This window comes from Squalius cephalus (assembly GCF_949319135.1).
Source record: "Squalius cephalus genome assembly, chromosome: 10".
In the NCBI taxonomy this organism is placed as follows: Eukaryota; Metazoa; Chordata; class Actinopteri; order Cypriniformes; family Leuciscidae; genus Squalius; species Squalius cephalus.
Window position 1 is genome coordinate 11,643,765 of NC_137131.1, and position 13,397 is coordinate 11,657,161.

At 36.7% G+C, this 13,397-nt stretch overlaps 2 protein-coding genes across 6 annotated transcripts in view; one reads left to right on the top strand and one right to left on the bottom strand.

Annotated features, from left to right (window-relative positions):
- gabrb3 (gamma-aminobutyric acid type A receptor subunit beta3) overlaps nt 1–12,666 on the bottom strand; it is a gene marked incomplete at its 5' end in the record, with an annotated part of 64,980 nt that extends 52,314 nt beyond the window's left edge. For 2 of the 3 annotated variants that reach the window (XM_079882804.1, XM_079882805.1), the window contains one exon: nt 12,156–12,664. In XM_079882804.1, the coding sequence (XP_079738930.1) occupies nt 12,156–12,250 (95 nt within the window). Of the gene's footprint in view, nt 1–12,155 lie in introns of all 3 variants that reach the window. The other variant, XM_079882807.1, reaches the window with a different exon arrangement.
- Nucleotides 1–13,397, top strand: part of gabra5 (gamma-aminobutyric acid type A receptor subunit alpha5) — a 38,448-nt gene that overhangs the window by 13,811 nt on the left and 11,240 nt on the right. For all 3 annotated transcript variants that reach the window (XM_079882814.1, XM_079882815.1, XM_079882813.1), the window contains exons 7-8: nt 1,711–1,793; nt 10,330–10,473. In XM_079882814.1, the coding sequence (XP_079738940.1) occupies nt 1,711–1,793; nt 10,330–10,473 (227 nt within the window). The remainder of the gene's footprint in view (nt 1–1,710; nt 1,794–10,329; nt 10,474–13,397) is intronic.

Consider the following 13,397-nt stretch of genomic DNA (forward strand, 5'->3'; position numbering starts at 1 on the left):
ATCTTATTGCATTGCTTACACCAAATCATTGAATTAGCCCCAGCCGGGACATTAAGGGAGGGCTTAATGGCCACAGGGTGGCATAATAAGCCCGCCATCCTGTAACCATTATGGTAATGATCAGCCTTGATCTCATATAATTGGTTTGCTAAATGGCCTTGCTGATTACTTTCTTTAGCAGCAGACTTTGGACAATAGACATTATGCAACCAGACATTGTAAAAAATCATGGACGAGTTTGCTGGATGCATGAAGATTTCTTTGTTCTACACTTCTTTGTAACAGGAATTTCCTGAAACCGTTTGTCTGTTTGACAGAGCGACAATAATTATATGATGCTACTTCCATTTCATGTTTCTTATGTCATGTTAGATCGCTTATATACTTTATAACATCCAGCAATCGAATTCAGGGTCACTTTCTCTGATAGGATGAATGTTGTCCAGTTGCAAAATCCATCTCTATCACATTTAATGTGTTTAGCCATAGATGTTTTCAGGAAATCATATGGTTATAATGTTTAAAAAAAAAAAAAATGGTTTCACAAATGGTCCACTAGAGGGGGCTACAGGACTGTGGATTTAGCCACTGCAGAACCACTGCAGTGTTCTCTACATCAGGGGTTTTCTAACTTTTTGAAACCAATGATCCCCTTGTGAGGAACACCCTGATATATTAAGGCAACTATCTGTATTCATATAGAAAGTCTTATTTATTTTTATTTTATTTATACTGTGTATCTGGAATAGTTAAGCAGGGTTTCTGTGGGTCTTAAAAAGGGCTTAAATCAAATGTAGAAAGTCGTAAATTCATAAAGTCATGGCATTAAATATTGCATGCATTGAAAAAAAGTAATATCTTCCTCAGTATTTTTGTCCTGTTTTCCAATACAGATATCTAAACATCTTTAGATCAAGATACATCTACTTGAGATGCAAATGTTAAATGAAGTCTTGAAAAATTGAGCAAAATTGGAAGATATTTGTTCTTGTTTTAATCATAAACTTCCTTTTACATGAAGAATATTACTTTTTTGCTGCGATCAGAAAGTACAAAAGTTACTTCCTTATTCTATTGGTTGGGAGCACAGCAATTCAAGCTTTTTTTGTAAGATGAATTTAGATGTAATGGATAACTGTTGGAAGTTGTATTGAACTCAGAACTGAATGTAGTGATATTGCAGTTTTTTTCCTTGTAGTCCTCTAATATTTCAGTAGGTGGCGTTTCAGCTCAAAATAGGTCTTTTAAATTCTGCTGTGTGTATGAATGAAAACTGAGAATAATTGAATAGAAAATAGCATTTGTATGTATATGTGTGTGTGTGTGTGTGTGTGTGTGTGTGCGTGCGTGTGTGTCTGTGTGTGTGTGTGGTTCTGAGCAAAGCCAGAATTAGCAGTGATTTACTTCACCGATTTGGCAGCCTTTCTACTTCTGGCACATGATGGCACCCTTGTTCTATAAATACATCTAAGAGCACTCAGCATGCAAGCTCAGTCTTCCTATTAATATACACTCGTTATTCAATCCTATAGCTACTTTGAGAAGATTTTCAATAAGAAAAATTCATTAATCTTTAATGTTGCAGTGATGATTGTCACTATGGTAATGATAACTTACATAAGACATGTTTATATTAACAACTGATCTCTAAAACATATCCTCAGAGGTGCTGATCTAGATTTAATCATATCTTAATTTTTCTCTCTTCAGATTGACCATATCAGCGGAGTGTCCCATGCAGTTGGAGGATTTCCCTATGGATGCTCATGCCTGCCCACTCAAATTTGGCAGCTGTAAGTCCATCATTTTTCATGTTAAATGCGGAAAAATCCCCCTTGCCACTCAGAAAAGAACTGTACAGGTTTCATTGCCATTACAAAAACATTTTAAAATAGCAGATTCCAAGAAATCATAACATAATCCCTCTGATTCTGAAATGTATAGTCATGATTACATCCATTTGTTATTTGATTGATGTGAATAGCATCTTATATTCTTATTTAGATGAAAAAGATGCAAGTATAAAATAATGGAATATATAGTGTTCATTGGTTGTCTTCGCACAGCGTAGAACGGAGATGGTAACAGGAGCAACAATTAGTATATTTCATATGAAATTCCCACTACAGGAGAATTTTATCTTTCTAATATATTAGGTACCGAACACCTCTTTGCATTAGTTTTTCTCTCTGCATATTTTCTTAATACATTTTAGCATATTGAAATATTGAGTAAAAAAAATGGTGTACTAACTTGGCCCATTTTAGGCAGCTTGACAGACTAGTGTTTAATGTATGTCCAGTTTATCACGTGGCGTCCTGTCCAAGAGCAGGATTAAGATTATCACCTGGTTCTTACAGAGGGGAGGGTGACTTGAGGACTGGATTAGTTGAAGGTGTCCTGCCATCCCTCCTGCACTTACGTACACATTGCACACATATAAAAGAAAGGCTTTTTGGTGCTAAGAAGCCAAGAATGACCTGAGAGGAGCTCAGCTTTCTTTGATGTTTAGGGCATTACAGGATAGGGCTGTACACGGTGAGCTTTTGGGTTAGGATACTGCAGAAACCATGACAGTCAGTGCTTAGGAGGGGCGATTGTGCATATCTGAATATTTTATTAATTGTTCTGTCGTAGCTGCATAGTAAATTCCCTCATGATCTGGAGTTCTTTAGGTTTTGAAGACCTCTCATAGGCTTTTTTTGGCAGTGGTGTTAAACACAGATAAGAATACAGAAGTCAATCTGGCCCGCGGGATGATTTGAATGTTTAAACATTTAAATTAGATCATGCTAAATTTATATAGATATATTTTTTGCAACAGCAGGTCAGATAAACTCTTTAATTTGTGTTAAATGTTATAGCTGTCGTGTGGGTAATTAATATTTCCATTGATACAATTTGTATGTGGATTTAATCTTGTAAAAGTTGCTCTTGAAATTCAGTAGTTGCATAAGACCATGTATTTACGCTCTGCATGGGTACATCAAGGTTTATCAAATAAAAAATCGGCCAGCATAAGGTGACGTTTAATCTAATCTGGCCCGTGACCTAAAATGAGTCTGATGCCGTGCATTTGGACATCTCATAGGCTTCCTATGCGATTGGATGGATTGTTAATTTAGTACATCAACATAGTTAGAAGTACAGTAAGGTATAAAGTGTAATCTCATTAGCCTGCATGGTTTGACCTTGATGTATGCAGACAACCCTTGAAACGAATGTTGAACCAGCCACACTCCATCAATTTTAAGGGATAGTTCACCCAAAACTGAAAATTCTGTCATCATGTACTCACCCTCGAGTTGTTCCAAACCTGTATGAATGTCTTTTTTTCTGCTAAACACAAAAGAAGATATTTTGAAGAATGTCTGTAACTAAACAGTGGATGGAACCCCATTGACATTCTGTTGTATTTTCCATACAATGGAAGTCAATGGTGCCCATCAACTGTTTGGTTACCCATATTCTGCAATATACTGTATCTTCTTTTATGTTCAGCAGAAAAAAAGACATTCATACAGGTTTGGACAGAATTTTCATTTTTGGGTGAACTATCCCTTTGAGGTACTCCACTAAAAAACTTTTGTGCACCAAAAGAAAAGAAAGAAAAATACCCTCTCCTTTTCAAGGGCTGATTACAGTAGTAGCCTATATAGTGAAAATATTTTTCTAACAAGGCTTAGTAGTTCAAAAGATGTCTTATTGTCAGTTCAGTTTTTTTCCGACCAATTCTTGTTTTGTTCTGGCATTTCAGATCTTCCTTATGGACAAAAGCATATCCAACAGCATTTACTTGTTTAAATTTTTTTCCTTCTTATTGATTTTTATCATATATTATTTCTTTCATCATAGAAACAAAAACGACCTTACTCACCATAAAGGTTGAGCACGACTTCCAGAAATTAATAGTACGTTGTTAATAAACATGAACTATTCTCTATAGAAATCATTAGATTTTATTATTTAGTATTTTTTTTAAATCAGTCATTTCTCAGCATTTTTTAATTTTACATTCTACTTGTATATAAAACACCCTGTGAGCTATCTCAAATGTCTCAAATGGTATTAATTATTCATTGTCAGGTGGTAATTGAAAATGTAGCCTTCATTAGGACTTGTATTCTTAGAGTTTAACACCATTTTCCCTGCGAGAGTTACTGGCGGAAGAGAATTAGTGATTTAACTTGTGAATCGCACAACAAACGTGTTTACTTGAAGTATTGTGCTGTGTTATGTAAAGGGTTATATAAATTCTGTCTGCACTTAGCAGCTTTTGTTTGGCTGGTTGGATAACAGTGACAGACGCCTGATTTTAACTGTCTTCTCAACCAAAATGCCTGAGAAAAGCAACGCTGCCCATATAAACAACATCAGTTTTGAGTTGTAAAACTATTGTATGCGTTATGTTAATGTGGAGCCTTTTGTTGAGGAATTTCTGCTCTTCAAAGAGACGCAGACAATCATTATTGTAGTTAATCTCCACAGACACAATGTACATCTCTGGCTATGGATATTATCCTTTACATGTAAGCACCTTGAGTGAATCCTGTACAAAGGCATGAATTCAGGATTAATGTAGTCAGAGGGCCATTCTCACAAAATAGCCCCTGACGTTAAGCTGAGGAGTCTTGTATTGCCCTGAGAGGGTTTATTTTGCTGTAAAGACTGGCTGACTGTACATTATCCCACTTATTGCATGGCTGGACATGAAATATTGATTTCATGAAATGATTTTATTTGGTGAGATGAAAGAGGCTGGGGAGTGTCTTGGAGCTCTGAACTCTGTAAATGAACGTCTGACTGTACATTAACCCACTTACAAATTAATAAATAGAGATTAATATTGGTTAAAATTAAAATGTCTATTACATTTTATTAGTTTACATATTGAGATTTTGGAGCGAAAACACAAGTACAGCAATGTAGGATTTCTAGATGAATGGTCTTTTATACAGTCATTAACAACAACCACAATATTTTCTGATATTTTTCACTCCATATTCTTCATTCTGTATCTCTTTTTTTTTTACATTTACTTTCTGCCATGTCCATTAAGGTTTATTTGATGACGTTAGTACCAATAAAAATATATATTAAGTGCTTTAAGTACTGCAATACAGCCTTCGGGCTCTCGTGCCATCCAGGCCAGATTCACCTCAAAAGATTATATACTGTAGACCAAAGATTACTGTGGGATAATTCAACCTTGTAAAGGTCCCCGATGGTGAGTCATATTTTTGTTCAGATTAATCCAATATATCTCTTCCCAGAGAGTTTTGGAAGAGAAATAAGCTAAGGCATAGGTCAGCAATAGAGGATGTACTGTACGAGGCTGGTCTACACAATAACTTGTTGAGATCTAGGCCTATTTAAATCACCTTAGGGCAGCCAAGCCTCATAATCTTAGTGTAAAGAAAGACAGACTTTAGGGACAGGTTGAAAGTTGCTGGTGTTTGTTGGAAAGTTTTATTTTTATGATAGCTATTTCTTTGCATAAATGCATAAAAGTATATATTACTCATGCCACTGGGGATAACAAGTCTTTCTATAGAATTATCTATGTTAATTTAAGGCCACTGTTTTAGGCTAGTGGAAAATATTCTCGCTGAATCTTTGTCTTTCCTGAATGTACTCAATTTTAGAGAAGATTTATCACATTAACAGAAAAATATTATCATCATTATTTTAATTTTATTAAATTTTATTAATTTATCCATTTAATTTTTGCAGATTGTCACATTTTAGGAATGATTTTTTATTAGTATAGAATAAATAAACTTTGAGAAACCTAGAGGAAACCTAGTTACATCAAATTGTCATTGATTTTAAATGCTGAAAGGCCTTGAAAGTAAAAGCAAGAGTAGATTGTAAACGAGACACACACAAACAAAATGAAAACCCTGACATTTAAAATGATAATTTAGAATTTAGATTAAAATAAGATGCAAAAAAAAATAACATCCTTGACCACAAATACAGATAAAACCACACAGATATGCTGGTTTCACTATAATAATAAAGACAACTCATCAAGTGAGGGTCTTTTTGTGGGATTTTGACATGTTTCACTGTATTTGTGAGGACAAACCTTTATACACACACATGAATTCTGTCAAGCCAATCTCACTGAACAATTTCTTTGAACTGGAAAGCATTTCAGTCATGTGTGAGTAAGAAGGTGGAATTCTACAGGCTATTCACTCTGTGGGCTGTGGTGACCCTGTCTTAATGAAGAGCTACATTTGTTTCGCTCAAGTCTCAACCCTTGACCTATGAGAAATATTTTGTCCTCCGTTTGCTGGACCTTGTCACTTCCTTTGCTTTATCAAGCACTGGGTACACAATTCACAAATAATCGTGTGGATTATTTAGTAATTTGTACGCACAGGAGAACTTCTCTCAAAAAATCTCTGCCTAATTCACAACACGTTCGTACGCACAATAATTTATTTTTAATCTCATTCTAATATTAGTGAATTTAGAGTGTTTTAAATGAGCGGCCACTTGCACAAGGTTAGTCGTTTGCATAAAACATGCCCAAACCGTCACCATATAAGGGTTTTCCACACAACATTTACAGCCTTTCATTGCTCTCGCTAGATCTCAGAGTAATGCCAACACAATAAAACACAATTCAAACACAATAAACAACTTTTATACAAACCGAGATTACAGACCTCTCATTCACCAGCTATACACACAAGTAAATCTGCGTTATTCAGAGAAACCATGCAGCTGAAGCCATGCCAGCTTTTCTTACTCTTTCTCTGTATATGATGAAATATATTTAATGATAAATAAAAATTTATTATTTATTAATTTTATATTATAATATAATATAATTGAATTATAGTCATGTTAAGATGAAATAATTTCTTAAGACCGCACAGAGAAAATGCTTTTCATACTTGTGATTTTTGTGTAAATTTAGAATACATTTTAGTGCAAAAGTTTTTGGTGAATCAAGATTTGCTCGCGAAAACATGCAGATTTCATGCACAAATTTGTGCGTATGCATGCTTAGTGAATGAGACCCACTGTTTCCAGTCTACAGTATGTCAAAAAAGTGCTATGGGTATAATATAAACACACTAAATACATATTTTCCTAATCCACATGTTATATCTACATCCATTATATGCATCATTCTACCATGATTTTTACCATTACCACCATGTACAACTTCAATCTCCTTTTTAATTCAATCCATAGACAAAGTTTATAGTTTTCCATTTGAACTTGAACAAGTTCAGAGCTTATTAGGATCAGCTGATGTGCACTAAATTCAATCCAATTAGTTCCACTTACAAATCACCACCCATAATTAGTACCAATACTGTCTTCACACTCATTTACTTAATCTCACCACCTGAACTTGCACCGAGCTTCAAACACCTTTCTTAGGAGAACAGGGCTGCGCTTCCCGAAACGTCATTCTTAAATTACACCTTAAGATGTACCTTATCGATAATACGTGTTTCCCGAAATGTTCTTAGTTAAGTTTTCCTTCTGTAAGTCATACGTTCGGAAGGTTGGTCTGGACCACTCTTAGCTTTACCTTATCACTGTTGCAGGTCTATACGAATATAATTCTGAAGTTTTAATACACCCATACAGTGTTCAATTAGGCTAATTCAAGTGTTTTCATGCAAAGAATAAAATTGTTAGATTTTTTATTATATTATTATATATATTATATTATTAATTTAATTAAAGAGCGCTTTTAAAGGCCAGTGAAAGCATAGGCTACTGTCAGTTAAGTCCTATTTGGACGCTAATTGTTTCTCATGGGCTCGTATTTTAAACATTTACGGGGTAAGTCGGTGATTTTAGTGCCGTCCGAATCCATAATATTAGTGTTTTTTCTCGCCCGACCCACGTAGAAATCCCTGGCCAAATGAATACCTACTGTTTTTTGACAAACAGGTCGTGTGGGAATTTAATTCAAAATTCACTGTTTAAATCCTTTTTGATCTCTGCCGAGCACCATACTTAAGATATACACTTTTATTACTGAAATGCTGGAAAGTATTTACAAGAACAGTATTTCATCGCAGCTCCACCTCAGCGAACAAAAATGGGAAAGAGAAGAAAGCACGTAAAAATTTGAAATGGTTATCATGGCAGCAATATATGATACAATTTTAAAATATGTAGGCTAGGCTATTATAGTTTGGATTATTTTTTACAATATCCCATGAGTCCTAATAAATGCAATTTTAACTATTTCTAAAGTGCTTCTTTTATAAAGAACACCGCTTTCTCACATAATGCAGTGAAACAGCCCCTGCACGAGAGAATAATTGATTCACGAGCCATCGATATCAACCAATTCAGCACCATCGCCACGGACAGCACCGGGTTACGTCGCACGTAAGAAGGTATATCTTAAGCAGCTTCCTAAGGTATGGTTCGGGGAACACACCTTGCAATGGTATACCTTTAGTTAAGTTATACCTTAAGAGTCTTCGTAGCACGCTAAGAGACATCGTTATCGGGAAACGCAGCCCTGATCTTTTTGATATCTAACTCTTAAAAAAGTCTCCAGTTTCTCATAAAGTCTGATATTTCACACATAATTGGTAAATGTTTATACCAAATGCACAATAATGATGACAGCAGTAATGAAGAGAAAGGGAAATGGAGATAACACAGAACACAAGCATGATAACATACGTATTGAAGTAAATTTATAATAGAAAATCATGACTTGCCAGTATTTTGCACCAGCTACCTAAATATGCTCACTGTCCAGGTACTCCGTATTAACTTTAAAATCTTATTGGGCAGGTTCCCTACCGAGTCTTAATAAGTCATGTGTGGACTTATCCTCAAGTGAACTTCATTCTGATAAGTGTCTATGAGGATGGCCCAGAAGCTACTTGCCTAAAATGCCTTGCATATAACATTACGTTATTAGAATTTTTCAAAATTCCAAAATCTTTTTTTCCGCAACCCCCCAATGAAATATGGGACTTGAATGAAACATTCAACTGTGTTTGAGTGCTTCCTAAAAGTAGGTTTACTGATTCAGAGGAGCATCTGGTTGATGTGTTAGTCTTGATTTAGTCAGAAGATTTGTAGCAATATCGATAGTAGTCTGGGAAGACAATTTTTGTACTTCGGATTAGTTTGCAGGAACATGTTGGGGGTATCTAAGGGTACGTACTGTAGGTCTTTGTGAGTGAGTGTGTGTGTGTGTGTGTGTGTGTGTGTGTGTGTGTGTAGATGGTTTGCAGAATAATCCCTCAGTCTAGATGGTCGAAGTCAATCTTAATTGTGATGGAGACATCCGGCTTGAGAGTGGCAGGATTAATGTTTTGCTTCAAGATTGAATGTCAAGATGGAGGGAGGGGGCGAAAGTAAAAAAAAATTGAGTGATATGAAAGTCACTGTAAAGCTGCAGCTATTTTATGTGAAACAATCATAAAGATTGTTTTTAGATTTCGTGGCCCTAGCTTTTTTTTGTAAAGGAGAAACAATATAAGGCTGCACACTTTTTTAAGATATTCAACAAAGACTTGCTATCTCTTCAAGTCATGTCACCTGAAGTGTTCCATCCTGTTGTCTTCAACTGAGGTGTAGGTGTCTCTTTTTTTAACCTGAAGGTCTGATCTTATTATACAACCCAGATGCAGATGATTAAAGTCTGCGTGAACCGGAAGTTGCAAACGACTTTTCTCCAGTGTTGTGACGTATTTCCCAGTGAAAATGAATATTGAACAGAGGGCAGGGTTTTACTCTAGCGCTCCTCCTCTCCATCTCTCACTCATAGCAGACTAACGGTTTGAGGGGAGTGGTTAAGCGTTTCCCAACCCAAGCCGTCAAACGTACATCATCAGAGAAGGAACGCCATTCCAGACCGGAAGTAACTTTTCAGACTTTGATTAAAGATTACGACGGCAAACAATTTTTTTCTGTGTATTAACTTGCACGGATTAATTGTTCACCACAAGACTAGTAATATGCGCTAACAAAGTAAATCGGGTCAATTTTGATTTCAGTTGGACTTTAAATGTATTACTCCGAGCTCTACACTTGGCAGAGTCAGACAAACATGCTCCCCGTTGATAAAGAAAGCAGATATTTTCCCATGATTGACAGGTGTAGACACTTTACCTCCTTAATATGAGAAATGAAACTTGCCTGCATGCAATGCAATCAACTGACAATGACTGTACAATCAAGAGTGACTAAAATTTATGTAACCTTATTTAAACATGGTACTAAACAGATTACTCGCTGTGTCTGGTTAATAAGCCATTATCACTGTATAATCTAACTTTGTGGCAGGTATAAAGTATAAACTACTGTGTGTTTTTACAGATGCTTACCCTATCTCAGAAGTTGTGTATAAGTGGACTAAAGGCCCTGGCAAATCTGTGGTAGTGGCAGAGGAAGGGTCACGTCTCAACCAATACCATTTGATTGGCCACAGGGCTGGTACGGAAGATATCAGCACAAGTAGAGGTAAACCACTTTGACCCAAACCCTTTCATTGTAATGAGTGTAAGTTAGTCAATTGGTAAAAGATCTGTGAATCAACTTGACAGTTAGGACTGGGGTCCAAAACATTTTGTAGTATCTCCCTTAATTGAGAAAATATAATGCTCATAAATAATTTAGTTTCTTTTAGATTTTTTTTTTTAAATTAAAACAAAAAGTTTATAAAATCAATATTAATGTTATTATTGTTATATTTGTGTTTATTTTTATGTTTATAGTTTTATACACATAGTTTTTATTTATTTTTTTATAAATTATATATATATGTGTGTGTGTGTGTGTGTGTGTGTGTGTATGTGTGTGTGTGTGTGTGAAATTTTGATTAAAATAACAGTTTAGCTTACAGTTTGTTTATTTACAGTGTATTTACTTGCCAGTAAGTAATTTTTTTTTTTCTGATCTTCTAACCTGTTGCATCTCATGGATTATTTTCTGGAACATAATGTGTTGCATCACACCCTTTCTGTTTTATTCTTCTACATCATGTGACGTCGTCTCTCTTAAATAAAGTGATAGCTATAGTGATTATAGCTTTTTCAAATCAAGCTGGATGACAAATGATGATGAGGATTTCAGTACACCTCCCACTCATGGCCAGCTGTCTCTAGGACCAGCGTGAGTATAGGAAGAGATGAAGATAGAGAGGGAGGGAGGGGAAAAAACAACACTTATCCTGAGCCATTGGGTCTGGAGGGTAAATCCTCATGCCTACCCATCAGTTGTGCTTTTACCATGTGACGTCGGTCAGCCGCCATTGGCTCAAGCCGGCAAGAGACACATGGGAGCTGAACTAGGGGGAAAAGGGGGCATAGCCGGCATCTGCTTAATTCGGTTATGTAAAGGGGACTTGTAATACACTCATATCATTGCTGCCTCTAGCTTTGTAATCATTAAGCATGGGGGAGGGAGTCGGGGGCTTCCCCTTTTTCCGATGTACATATATGGATAACCGTGCTGAGCTGGCATCCAGTCATATTCAATAAGACATTATCGTACTTTGATCGTGAGCTAGGAAAACACTATCAACTGCGCTGACCATGTCATGTTTTGAACCCTGCTGAGCCATCTCTCTTTCTCACTCTGATTGATTTACACATCAAAGTATGCCAGCTGTCATCAGGTAGCCAAAAGCTTTTTTAGAAACAAGCTTCCAGGCTAAACAAGCTTCCCCCCCCCCCCACCCCTGTCATGGCTGACTTGCAGGACAAAGGTCAGCTGGTCATTACTGCTGCTAATCTGAGGTGAAACCTCTTTACAAAGTCAGAAATAGATCCACCAGTACTTCATATCATGAGCGCAGGGTCATTAGCTCAACTTAGAAAACCCGGTGGAGAAGAAAGAAAGAGCAAAGAAGGGAGGGGAAAAAAAAAGACTAGTGTCTAGAGTCTGCCATACAGGGGTGAAATTATTTCTGGTGGAAATGTCAACATTCAATCACATGGCCCGCACTGTAAAGACATCCAGATAACCTGTCACCTTTTATTAATAAGAACTTCCATCCAGAAAATAGCACCTGCCCTTCCCAACTGTTTCAAATTGATTTAGAAGCTGACCCCTTCAGATGCTCATCTGTTCCTGTCAACTTTCAATGCCATGTTATTTTTTATTTTTTATTTTTTTGAAGCGTAGAAAAGCAGACCACTCACCAGTTGACCAGCATGGCAGCGTTGTTCTCTGCTATGAATGGGAGTTCTCCATAAACACTCCAAAAACTTAGCAGTAAAATCCACCACAGTCGCATGTTTGCAGCTCTCAGAAGATTCCCACCCAGCAGGGCACATCCAAGGCGCAATATCTGAAATGGGGCGCTGCCAGTTGTGCTTTCTTCCCTGTCATTGAAATAAAGGGCCGAGCGAGCCGAAGGGGATGCGACGAGCCCCTCGTGATGAGGACATCTTTGCCCCCAGGGCCCTCACGATGTTCAAACTTTTCCTTGACTTCCAAGGCTCAACAGCTTGTTGTGCTCTTCATCTGATCCACTTGATCTATCCCCTCTGATTCCGACTAGATTTTGCGTTTTCGCTGTGTTGTTTTCCCTCTTCTTTTGTTCCCTCACTCTCTTTCTGCGTGCTATATCCTAAACGCGGATGGCCTGGCCTGACAGAATGGATGGAACTATTGAAAGAGCGAAAGACAGACGTGTGGCAGTGTGTGTGTGAGAGAGAGAGAGAGAGAGAGAGAGAGAGAGAGAGAGAGAGAGAGAGAGAGAGAGCCTACAGGATGCAGATTGTGACAAGGGATTAGTGGGACACAAAAATCCGATTTTGCCAGGAGAAAGCAGCAGTCATCAGTGGATTTTCTATAGTTTATCAGACTGTGTGGCTCAAAAGGATTTTTTTTTTTTTTTCAAAAAAGCTTCAAATTCAATCTTCGCTTGGTTAACAGGATATATAGTTTTTTCACTCTGTATTCTCTTTTCTATTCTAGTTAATGATTTACCTCACCATGTTCCAGAGCACAGTTTAACAGCATAATGCAAAAGCATAAATGTCACTTTTATTTAGATAATTTTAGCCATTCCATACTGGTGATTTATGCAGTTTTTATTCATTTAAAGTGATTTATTATAATAAGTTGTTCTTTTTTACTAAAACACAGTGAAATCATCTTTGTGGTCAGACATTACAGACACTGTCCACTATTTGGTGCTAATGAGACCAACAACCAGGATGTCAAAGTGCTTCCCTATAAGAATACTGACAGTACTGTTGGAAAATTCCATAATCGCATCACTTCCCAGTTGTTTTGATTTGTCTCATATTATTATGTCTCTATCTTCCATTGACTTGTGTATCACCACCTCTCTCTCTCTCTCTCTCTCTCTCTCTCTCTCTCTCTCTCTCTCTCTCTCTCTCTCTCTCTCTCTCTCTCTCTCTCTCTTTTTCTCA